The sequence below is a fragment of the Sceloporus occidentalis genome, unplaced genomic scaffold (genome assembly GCF_023333645.1).
Source record: "Sceloporus occidentalis isolate IW3139 unplaced genomic scaffold, rSceOcc1.0.p SCAF_4, whole genome shotgun sequence".
NCBI lineage: Eukaryota > Metazoa > Chordata > Lepidosauria > Squamata > Phrynosomatidae > Sceloporus > Sceloporus occidentalis.
In genome coordinates this window covers 2,278,843-2,291,583 of record NW_028316984.1, presented here as the reverse complement: position 1 = coordinate 2,291,583, position 12,741 = coordinate 2,278,843, and the positions used below count along the sequence as shown (strand labels likewise).

The 12,741-nt window shown below is 40.0% G+C and overlaps 1 protein-coding gene across 5 annotated transcripts in view; it reads left to right on the top strand.

Annotated features, from left to right (window-relative positions):
• LOC149313418 (intersectin-2-like) overlaps nt 1-12,741 on the top strand; it is a 116,012-nt gene that overhangs the window by 42,293 nt on the left and 60,978 nt on the right. For 4 of the 5 annotated variants that reach the window (XM_089519079.1, XM_089519078.1, XM_089519075.1 and 1 more), the window contains 6 exons: nt 2,081-2,161; nt 6,888-7,024; nt 8,618-9,075; nt 9,982-10,103; nt 10,649-10,827; nt 11,791-11,932. In XM_089519079.1, coding sequence (XP_089375205.1) covers nt 2,081-2,161; nt 6,888-7,024; nt 8,618-9,075; nt 9,982-10,103; nt 10,649-10,827; nt 11,791-11,932 — 1,119 coding nt within the window. The remainder of the gene's footprint in view (nt 1-2,080; nt 2,162-6,887; nt 7,025-8,617; nt 9,076-9,981; nt 10,104-10,648; nt 10,828-11,790; nt 11,933-12,741) is intronic. The other variant, XM_089519080.1, reaches the window with a different exon arrangement.

The window sequence follows — 12,741 nt, the reverse complement described above, 5'->3', positions numbered from 1 at the left end:
ATTTTGAAAACCAGCACCAGTGTATTACTGTCTATTGTACATCTGAAGCAAAACTCATTGTGGGGATATACTGAAATAATTCTCTTTTAAAACTTGTTATAATCTTTAATTCTAATTAAAGCTAACAACCAAATTAGTGACCCCTGAAGGAAAACTATCTTTCCTAGCATCTTCAGCACTTAAGAAAAACCAAAGCAGCTGTGTTTATTTCATTATGGCTTACACATGTTGGCCATAACTGTCTCCATCTCTGTTACACTCTGTTTCCAATCTGGAGGGATGAATTCCTGCACTTAGGAAGCTGCTCAACAGGTCCTCTTTACAATATTTGTCCTCCCTTAGAACAAAGATAGATCAGCATATTTTATAGAAGGCAGTTTATATGAAGGACTATCCAGTCCAAGTGTATTTCAGATACAGTATTAAAAACCATAATAAAGGACAGAATGGACTTTGAAATTATCCATTCACATGTGATACCTGGAGGGTAAGTTGAGCAGACACACAAGTCAACTGGTCACAGCTTGGAGAAATGTACTGTGTTTCACTTTAAATTATAGTACAATTGTCCCTCAACATTCACGGCTTTTTTGACACTCGCAGTTTTGATTATTTGCAAGGACAAGGCCACCTGCATTCGCACTCCTCCTCCTTCTCCCTCCCGGGCTTTTCCTCTTGGGAAAACCAGGAGGAAGTGAGCAGCCAGGAAGGATGCACACGCCAAGCCTGCCCCTTTCCTGGCCGTATAGCTGCCTTTCCCCAGCCAACTATCCATCCTGGAAAGGGGAGGAGGATTGATTCCCCATGCTCCTTTTCAGGATGGATAGCTGCCTTTCACCAGGCAGCTGTTAAAGGGGCATGAGGGCAGAGGAAGAAGAGGACCAAACACACATTCCTGCACCTCTTGCCCCACCCATCCGTCCCTTTAACTGGCTACCAGAAGGCACCCTTGCACCCTGAACTCTCATGATTGTGGAGGGCCTACTGTAATTATTTCTAGATTTGCATCAAGAAATCTAAATTAGTAAATTCAGATGTGCCGGCTTGTGTGTTTTCTCTCTGTCTCTCATTCTCTCTTTTGTATACAATGTCTTTTTTGGGTGATGTGTAAGTAGCCAACTGACAAGATATCTTTCTATGTAGCTGGAAGGGAAGCTGAGAAAGTTCTTCACTTGGGCTCATGATATGAGCATCTTGCAAGGAAAGATCTGCAAAGTGGTGGGAGCCTGGACTGAGAGTCTAAGAGCTTTCACCTTCACCTTAAAGTTGAAGGGGAGCAAAGCTAGCTTGACCAGGAGGCTACCTATTAGTTGCCAGGGTTAAAAAGCCAGCCATGCACTGGTACAGATTACTAGCTAGGTAGCCACAGCACCACCTTCTCATGAGAGCTGCTGCTCTGGTGCAGTTGAGGAAGTATGCAATGCCTGTTCCTGTATGAGGACCATCCTTTTTATGGTTGGTGCAGCATGGAGGTTCATCCAAACAAAGCATTGTTGCTGTGCCACCCAGAGACAGGACGAGTGAGTCTCAAGCAGTGGAAATCTCTATGGAGGCAAAACAGAACCATCTATGTACAAGAGGGGTGTTTCAGCAGGCTTAGGCAAATTTAAAAAAAAAAACAGTGTATTGGGAGGAGTCCTTGGGTGTCTTTGCTTGGTGTGCCCTTCAGCACAGTGAGGACTGAGCAAGCTCAGTGGGCATGGAATGTCAGTTGATGGTTGAGTAGGGAACAGAAAGCCAGGTGCGAGAGGAAAGAAGTATCATTTCGGAGAGTATGGCTGAAGAGGAACACTTAACAGTTCAATATTGTGTTGCACATCCCACTTGTAAACTATTAATAGGGAGGCCAGCTCTAGTTAGTGAAGACATAGATTTTACCATACGTTGTTGCTGCTGTGTGTCTTCATGAAAACTTAGTGGGAAATTTGACAGTGCTCTTTCAAAAATGGGCTAACATGATTAATATCTGACATACCAGTTGTACATTCCAAAGTGATTCAGTTGCAACATCATTCATTCCCAACATGTATAACAAATGCAGTGCAAAGTGTAACAGCTTTTTATCTGCCTTATCTTACAGTGTGAGACAATGGATGCTTCTGTTCTTCAGTGCCTTTTGTGTCTGCTAAGCTGTCTCAACAACCTCTTCCTCTTACTTAAGGTTATTTTCTAATCTTTGGCCTTTTTGCTTCTAATAATTTCATTGTTTTCTCTATGACTCTATGTTTCTAAAAATTTCTTTAGCACTTAGCTTTCAACCTTGCCTAATGCAATAATCAGTGCTGTACAGCATGAAAAGTTTTTCTTTTGCTTTTCTTCTTGCTTTTGAACCCTGTTTGCTCACTAAATGCTTTAAATTAGGTAATGAAGCAGGAATAAAAAGAATAATATAAAGGTTACTAACTGTTCTCTGATATTTAATTTAAGTGTTAACTATTTTAGGTAAAATTTTAAAATTCTATGTGCTGTATATTGCACACAGATTTCCATCCATCTCTTAACAATTACTAGTTAATCTGAAATGGAGTCAACTCTAGGTATCAAGACTAACTTCAAAAAGGCCTATAGTTAAATAATTTTATTATCATTTCTGATAATAGAAAAGTGTGTGTCCCATTTGTGCATATCAAAATAGGCACAAGAGAGGTTTAGCTTGAGATTTTGAACACTAGGAGGTATTCTGAGGTATTCAGGGGGGAGAAATCTTCCACCCCACCTTTCAGCCCTAATAATGAGGAAGGGAAGGCTGGACATATATCTTGCCAGCAGTGTACAGTGTGTCAGCCAGAACTGGGCACTGACACACACACACACACACACACACACACACACACACACCACACACTTTGAATAGTTGTCTGACCACTGGCAATGTAAAATTTCTGAATACCACGTCCTTTGAGAATAGGTTGAAGGAACTGAGTATGTTTATTCTGGAGAAGGGACAATTAAGAGGCAATAGGATTATTGTCTTTGCCTATTTCAAGGCCTGACATATACACAATAAAGCAAATTTATTTTCTTTTGTTCCAGAGGATATCACCCAAACAAGTAGGTTTATATTACATGAAAAGAGATTTTGTTTAACAGTTGAATGATGGCACCAGCTCTTTGTCAGTGGAATAGACTGCCTTGGATTCTCCTTTGCCATAGGTCTTTTTCAGTAGAAGGTGGATGGTCACCCCCTCAGAAATCATGGTGTAGTTTGGTACCATTTTAGGGGGAGGTTAAATTGGGTACAGTCGGCCCTTCTTATACACTGATTTTTTATACATGAATTCAAGCATACATGGTTTGAAAATGTTCCAAAAAAGTATAAATTTCAAATATCAAACTTGATTTTCCATTTTTTATAAGGGACACTATTTTGCTATGTCATTATATTTAATGGGACTTGAGCATCCATGGATTTTGGAACCAAACCCCAGCATATAACAAGGGTCCACTGTACTTTATATTTTTTGAGCCTATGAACTTGACTTTACAACATAAGCATCAAATGGCCTTACCAGGAGTACATTATGTATAGCATGATTTGAGTGATCTTGCATCTCAAGAGGATGTGAAATGCCTATTTAGTCCTGGAAGTGGCATATTGGTGTTGAGAATGAGTTTCAGTCTTTTTTGACAAGCTGTGTATGCTGAATTTGCCATAGGTGCTGGGATGCTAGTGCAGATAAAGCAAAATAACATGGCTGCCTTGCCTATTTGTAATTAAATATGTGTTCTCACCCAAACTGATCCTCTGCCCTTGCAACCGTAGTTCCAGGGTGTGATTTTTGCTTCACTTCCTGCAGGGTTTTCATTTCATGTATTTCATTTCATGGTAAACAGAGATCAGAGTTTTGGCCTTAAAACCAAGGAGGGAGGGAACAGGGACAGACTGTGAAGCTTAGTTTCAGAATGGCTCTTGTGAGTTTGGCAGGTTGGAAGAAACCCAATTCATAGAAGGCAAGTTGCTGGAGCTAAGGGATTAAAGGTTAGCCAAGAGCCTGAATTCAAGAGAGAGGTAGGCTCTGAGCCAGAAGTAACATACAGTCACACTTTGGAATCCACAAACTTACTGGGAGGACCCATTCCCCTGTCACAAAGCACATACATAGACTTCCACCCACCCTACTTTGTTCCTCTATTAAATAGCCCTGCTGGCCTCCCCCAGTCTCTTTCCCAAGTGACAATCTCCTCCATTTAGTTTGGGCCTTGGATCTTGAGTGCAGATACTTGCATCACAAATTGCTAGTATAGAGCCCTGATCTGGATCAGGGCTTAATTATGATGCCTGCCTGTAAATTTGATTTAATAAATAAAATAAAAATAAATTCCATTGAAATAAATTAGATTCTCTTTTGTGGGCAAATTGTAGGTGCTGGGTGGGTGGGGGGGGGGCTGGCAGAATCAAGATTGAAGGTTAAACTCTATATTAGGACCCCCTGTTGATTGTTAGTATGAGATACTATATGTGTACAGACATGGCAATCCCTCCCTTCTCTTTTCTTCCCAGCTTCAATTCCCACTGTCTCTTGCCTCCACTAACTCTTTCTTTCTTTCTTTTTCATTGTTTCTGGGAGACACATGTGCAGTATTTTCATTTTCTAATCATGTAGGCCCTTATCAGAATCCAGTGCCAATCTGGATAAATAAACATGACATTTTGCAGATGACCTGACTCCTGTTTGTGTTTGTTTGTTTAAAAATGTGAAATAATAGTAATAATAATAATAATAATAATAATAATAATAATAAGGATTTGACAAGTATCAAGGGAGGTCCCCATGGGCCTAATGGTGACCATGGGTATTGTGTTGGGGATCCCTAGTCTTACAGAAAATTAGTTTGCACTTGATGTGTGTCAGAATACAAATATAATGTCATGATGTGCACATACTCCATAACATTATTTTGTTAATATATATTTATTACATGATTAGTGAAAATGTTTACAGTATAACAGAATAGCATGAATCTAAACATGATAGTTATTTTACTATGGAGAAGCAGACCAGCTTCTAACGTTCAGGTAATTTGTGTGTTCAAGCAAATTAGAATTGGTTTCTGTTGATGTGAAGATGGGAATATTTGGACAGGTTTGTATTTGGCTGAACTGAGAAACTTTTAAAAAATGCCTTGGGATGCTATATTATTTGAATATATTTTAGATATTTTTATCTTCTTTTTTATTTTATTGTAGTAGTTTAATGTTATTTTAATGTATTATTTTTGTATTTTTTAAATTTTATTGTTTTAAATGTTGTAAGCCACCCTGAGTCCCAGTCCTGGGATAAGGGGGGATATAAATAAATATAACAAATAAATAAATAAACTTAGTAGCCAGTCTTTATTTTTATTTTTTTTATTTTTTTGGCAAGCTGTAAAGTGCTGTCCAATCATAACACCACTGTATTCCAACAATAAAAATGAGATTAGTTTAGAAATTGAATTAATAGAATGAGACTCTGGGCTGGAGCAGAAGGGCAGGAAAAAGCAGCTCAGTTAATCTTTTCCCAGAATTGGGTTGAAACCCTTCTGTCTGCACAACCTACTCCCATGGTGGGCCGAATACCTGTGGGGAGACTGCACAGCACGGCATCAAGCTGCACTGCTGGGTAATTTTTTTGGTTGCCTGCTCAGCATGCATGCACACTGCTACACAAACACATCGCCTGCGACCTCCAAGTATCTCCCACATCAACCCAGATGCCATCCCATTGCATGGCCACCCCTTTCATGGGCCACACGGTCGCACATGGAATGCTCTGCACGGGTGTATTGGTATGCAAGTGAGACATTGGCAAAGCACAATCATGGAGGCTCCAAATACATGCCTTCTGCACTCCACTTCACCCCATGCCCCCCTTTGGACTATGATTTGTGTAATTGCATCCTTTGGCGTTTTTGCACTTTTACTTTTTACTTTTTATTTTTTGCTTTACTGCAGCCCCACACTGGTGGGGCTGCTATTTATATGCAGGCATGAAAATGTGCATTTTCAGGGCTAAGACAGAGTATCCCAGTTTCTTTTTGTTCTGGTTTTTAGCCCCGGAGCACGGCTTTGTTTCAGTTCCCCCCCCCCCTTTGGAGGCACATGTCGTATAAACACCCACCTTCAAAGTGGCTGGAAGCTGCTTTGTTTTGCCCATCTGTTTCACCCCTATGTTAATAAAATGAAAGCTGTTTTAAAATATTTGGTTTCATTTTGGTTTGGTTTCTTAAACAGGTGTTTTGATCCATTATTATATACCATTTTACATAAAGACATCTTCAGTTTGCTTCTATAAAGAAAATTACAGCATTTTTGTCCTAGAACAGTTGTTAGAAATCCACTTTATACTAAGGGACAAAAATCAAGCAAGGGAGAGAAAAAAAGAATCAACAGTTTCCCAAAATATTCACGAAAGTATTATTATTGAATTAATTCATTATAATAGGATAAAAGCAATGGGACGGAACAAGCATATTCAAATGTTTTTGAGGCCCAAGGAAATAGATTCACTGTGCTACTTCCAAATCAATCTGGCTTAATCCAAGACTGATTAATAGATCCTGCCTCTAGTATTTTTCTGCTCACCTTCTGATAAATGTATTAACTTGTTTTGTTGAAAATAAGTAGTTGAATGTTCACCATATTACCTCACCTCTACTCATTAAAAGAAAAGTTGTTGTAGTACTAGTCGTTATCATAATTAGAAATAGAAATTCTAGCTCTTTTGAACATCTTTTAATTTTGAATCTGTCTCTTGAATTGTTTTCTCTTAACCATTAATTTATACCTCTTGCTATAAGTCTTGTATTAAGACTTGGATTACTAAGTATAATAAACACGTTTCTCAAAAGCTGCCTGCATTAATTATGTTTACTTTTTTCCATTTTGTGGGGGGGTTTGTTAATAGGAGCTGAGAGAAACCTACAACACACAGCAGTTAGCTCTTGAGCAGCTTCACAGGATCAAACAAGAAAAAGTCCAAGAACAAGAAAGAAAAAGAAATGAACTTGTACAGAAAAAAAGACTGGAGGATGAGGCTGCACGGTAATATAATGAAATATTAAGGATTTAAAATAATCCCATTTTACGTTCTTGGGAGGTTGTCTTGGTGCCCATACGATACTGCAGGCTTTCCTCTCTTCTGGGAATCCATAAAATTCAACATTCTCTCATTTGCTGGATGCTGGGAAGTACAGTATACACCAGTGTTCCTCAGATGGAGGAAATATTTATCAGCTATTCCACTGAGTCTTAATAGGGTGGATTTTTTGAAAAAGACAAGAAAACTGGTAGGAATCCATCAGGACTTGGGATTTGCTGGTTGTTCAATTCATGGTAATCCAGGAGTTGTCCATACAGGCCTAAAGGCCCCTCCCCCTGGCCCTTCATCATCCTGTTTAGATGTTGCAGGCCAAAATCTGATCTCCAGGATCATGCTGAATCCTATCAGATCAGACATGGATCTTGTGGATCTGGCCCAATCCTGGAGTAAACAGCTTTTACTTTGGGTCAATTTGACCCCTACATTGCCCCCTGGTTTGCTACAGTCTCCTGGAAACTCTATGCCAAACCCTTGCTGTTTAAACAGCCTCCTGTGCGCCTTTCTTTCCTTCTTCATCTCTCCTGCTGAGAAGCCCCCTGACCAGAAACAGTGACGTTTCCACATCAGACATGGCAATAGTGGGGGGGGGGGTTTCTGTAGGAACAATAGCACAACAAAGTAAAGAGCATGCACCGATTGGGTCCCAGGGTGGTTCAGGGACAGGTGTGTAACCCCCTGCCTGTCCCTGCACCAACCCGAGGATCAACCTGGATGAGCACCTAGGCTAGAATAGCATGTGCCAGCACCCCTGTGGCTGAAACATCTCCAGGATCCCCTGTCCTCAGCGTTCCTACTCAGGTCCTGCAGGCTTAGACCCCTGACCTCCCTGATTAAGTCTAATCATCTGGCATGTGGTCTCCCTTTCTTTCTACTGTCCTCTACCTTTCCCAGCATCATTGTCTTTTCTAATGAATCATTCCTTCTCATGCAGTGGCCAAAGTACGACATTCTTCCTATCTGTTTTTTTCACTGTCCAGCATACATGCATACATGGGGAATACAATGGCTCAGACTTATCCTCACTTTAGTTTTCAGAAATGTCTTATCATTTTGGGATATTGTCCTGTTCTTTCATGCCCTTCCCAGTCTTAGTCTTTTCTTCCAGTAGGCTCTAGATGACATTCATGGGTCTCTTCCCCCCCACTTTTGCTAGGACGCCATTGTGGTGAACTATTTCATGTTGTGGAGCAGTGACAGAAGGAGGCAACTGGTTCTGTGCACCTGTTTTGTTAAAATTTGACTAATGAGCCTTCAGAGCCAGTTCATAAGAGAAGGGGTGGCTTGAAAAATTGCCTGTGCTGCTCAAACATTTTCCAGGCTACATTTTCCTTTTCTGCTTTTGTTCTACCACTCTCTTTCCTCCTTGCACATAACAATTCCTGTAGAGATATAGGATCTGAACTATTCTCCTTGCAGTGAATCTACAAAGTACTTGTGCAAAGTCTTTACTATCCAGTCATGTTTTTTAGCTTTGGTATCATAAAATTAAACTCTGATTTATTGACACTGTTTTCTCTACTTTTTTTTTTTTTAAGAAAAGCAAAACGGGAAAAGGAGAACTTGTGGCAGGAGAATATCCGGAAGGAAGAAGAAGAGAGAAGAAAGCGATTACAGGAAGAGCGCATTCAGGAAAAACTTCATGAGGAAAAACAAAAAGCTGAGGAGGTAGCTGCACAACAGAGAGAGGCCCAGCAGCAAAAACTGGCAGAGGACCAACCTGAAGTGGGAAAAAAGAACAAGGAAGCAGAAATTCTACAAGATTCAGAACAGCATAGACAGAAGCAAAAAGAAGAAGAAAGAAGAAGACAGGAGAAGATTGCAAAGGAAGCTGAGGAAAGGCTCAAGCAGTTTGATGAAGAGAAGAAAAGAAAAGATTCAGCCAATCTACGAGAGTCAGAAAAAACTATTTTTCAATCAAACCTACATGAAAAAAATGTAGACACCCTTAAACAGACAAAGAGTCAAGCCCTTAAGTCACCATTTAGGCATGAAGGTATCACATTTATGTTTTTGTGTGGATTTGGTTACTTTGAAACTGTCCACAGTCCTGAGTTTAAGCCACCTGATAGAGCCTTCATCGAATGGATTTCTACTCCTGCAATTGGAGTTTTGGAAATGGAGAAAGAGTAGTCCAAATTGTTCCCCCTCCCCTCCGCTTCTCCAGTGGTATCCTATTCGTGAATAGAATGGCTCCTTCCACTCACCCTGCTAAGATCCAAGCCACTGAATTTTAGTAGCTGCCTATATTATGTCTTTCATTGTTTCTAATTAATTAATACGTACCAAATATACTTGCCTGTAAGTCTAAAAATTTATGCCTACAAACTGACCTCAAAATCTCAGGCTGACTTATTTATGGGTCTGTATGTAATGTGATAGCAGCTCTTTCAGATTTCCCCATGCAGTGGGAAGATAATTTCTTTGTCCCTTGCACCAAGCAGGAGTTCTCAGTGATTAATTGCTTTTAAACAAACAGAGACCCTCTCTCGACCGTGCTGGCCATGGCTGTCTGGGTGAAGGCTGAAGCCAAAGGTGAAACAACCAGCCTCAATTAGAGTCTCTCTTGCGGCACACACACATACACACACTAAAGGAGCCTTCAAGTTTTACTCTAGACCTATCCCTGGGTCATGGCAAAATCCATAATTTTGGCCCCAAACCCTGACATCGACTTATACATGAGGTCTGTTTATAGTCAAGTATATATGGTGGGTACTGTTCAGAAGTGCAAGCGAACTGCACTTATGTCTTCAGTCAAGTCAATATTTAATATTAACCAGGCTTAAGAAGGAGGCCAGTGCTGTGCACTTGTTCACATCCTAAAATATGTAACTGTTGCTTTACACATGCAGAGCATGCACAATTAGTATCCAATAATGATTCTTCCTTGACTTTTCAGGTCATGCTGTTAGTGCCTCTGAATCAGGGAAATTGGTTGGCTTTGTGAATTACAAAGCTTTATATCCATTTGAAGCAAGGAATCATGATGAGATCAGTTTTAATGCTGGAGATATAATTCAGGTATGAAATGGGTGATGGGATGATAGTTTCTGAATAATAAATAGGATATTTATTTTAAAATGTAACTTTGGCGCGTTACAGACCGCCCAAAACGGGCAGTCTCGTGCCGCTGCTGGTTGCTCCACGAGGAAGCCGCAGCAGCCAAACCACGCGGCTCCCTCGCGGAGCAAAAAGAAGCTCCAAAATGGCGCTTCTTTCTGCGGCACAGATATGATGCCACGAGGCGCCAATGGCGCACTTGCAGCATCATATGCGCCACGCAACATGCAGGCACAGCGCATCCGCTACGTAAAGATGGTGGCCCCCATGTGGAACGGGTGCCACCATTTTGTAAGGACTCGGTCCATATTAGGGTTAGGGGCGTCCGTACTATAGGCCCGTTTGTAACGGGCCATAATTTCTTTTCCACACACTCTGAATTGACATAAACCAAAATTAAAAATTAAAATAACTTAATGTAAAAAAACCTAACATAATATTTGTCAACAAACATAACATTTCTCATTTAACTATATTTCTTTTCTTTTTCTTCCTTTTTTCCCCAGGTTGCTGAAAAAACTGAAGGAGAACCTGGTTGGTTATATGGGAGCTTTCAAGGGCATTTTGGCTGGTTTCCAAATAATTATGTAGAAAAAATATCTGAAAAAGAAAAATCTGTTTTACCTGCTAAGAAAGCTTTACTTCCTCCATCAGTATCTTTACCAACTGCCTCAGTTCCTGTAGAGTAAGTGTAACTCAGTACTCCACTACTCCTCTGAACATAAATTATATTCAGTTTGCTGCATTTTGAGGGAATTCTTTGTATTTGCTTTGGCTAGGTCATTTTAAACATGAAATATTATTTGTATTGTATACTAGTTATGTGCATTTTCTATATTAAGAAGTATCGTAATGGCTGTGATTCTCATCACTCACCTGCATATTGACAGAATTTGTGTTGTATTCAGTTTTGAAAGGACCTTTCTCTCACATGCACTGTGGTTAAAAGCTGGGTATTGATTTGAACTTTTTTAGGGAGTGGAGGGGCTATATATTCATGAAGCACAATCATGTGTGCAACATCTTCTGTGTATTTTGGAAGCTGTGTTGTGTTACAATTACTTCAGCTGCTTTACACTGTAATTAAAACTGTTTTGATGTGGTGTGCCTTCAAGTCATTTCTGACTCATGGGAATCCAAAAATGTATCTATCATGTGGTCCTTTGGGCAAGATTTATGTGGGAAGGGTTGCTGTTGCTTACCTTGAGGCTAATAGAGTGTAATTTACTCCACATCCTGTGGAGTTATATGGTTGAATGAGAGGTTAGTACTTGGGCTTCCAGCTATTAAATTCATAAAATTGTACAGTCTAGAAATTGTAGATTTTGGGAAGGGATCCCAAAAGTCAGTCATCTAGTCCAACCCTAGCCAATGCAAGAATCCACAGCCATGGGATCCCTACATGGGCACCCAACCTGTGATTAAAAACTTCTTGCAAACAATCTACCACTTTCTAGGGTAGACTCTTCTATGTTTGAGCACCTCCAGCTGTTAGAAAGTTCTTCGTAATGTTTAGTCTTCTTTCTTGTAGGAAAGGTTCAGATTCAGGTCCCACTCTTTGGAGCAGCAAAAAACAGGCCTACCCCATCTTCCACCCTTTTTGATACTGAAAAATAACTTTTTATCTCTGTGTTTGTTTAACTGGCAGATCAACTTCACCGAGTAAACTAGCAGAAGAAACTGATTACCAAAATATACCTTTCTCGAGCTTAAATGTTAACTCATGGCAAAAGAAATCTGCCTTTACTCGTACAGTATCTCCAGGATCTGTTTCTCCCATTCATGGACAGGTACGTTCTATGTTCTAATAGGTGGAAACCACTTTATGTTTCTTTATACTGTTCACCTTGAAAGAAAGGTATGTTATAGGAAATCCATTGCTGGATTTTCATATAAAGACTTATAATGGAGTTTTCAAATATGATTGCCAATGGCTCCAATATTACTTTATTCTGTGCTGAAATTCCCCTATTCTGTCCTCTGCTCCATTATCCTCAGGTTGAGCACCCTTTGCCTTTTCTGAGAAGACTGAGGCAAAGAAGGTGTTGAGTAATTCTGCCTTTTCTCTATCTCCTGTTAGCATTTTGCCATCTTCTCCACGCAGTGGCCCTACCGTTTCCTTCTTCTTCCTCTTGCTGCGGACAGATCCAAAAAAGCCCTTTTTATTGTTCTTAACCTCTCTAGCAAGCCTGAACTCTATGATTCTATGATTTAGAAGTTAGAGAAGCACAGTCTTATGTGAATATTGTAGTATCTCTTGTTAAATTAGGACGGGAGTGTTAAGACAAAACCCTTTGGTATTAAGACAGACTTGCTAATAGCCACTTTCTAATTGTCAGTCCCATGCTGAAGCACCATGCAGCATGAAATTTTTCTGTCAATGCTATTTTGAAAGCATAACAAGAAACAGAGTAGTCCCAAAAGAATGAAATAAAGAATGTAATCAACTTTCCTCATGCTGAAGGCAATTCAGGCCATTGTTTCAGATATAATCCATTCCTATTTTTAATCACAGTAATGTAGTAATTGCAGGACCTTTTGTTGTAAAATGCTATTTATGCATGCTGATCTCTATGGGGGAGGCGGAGAAAACCTGACA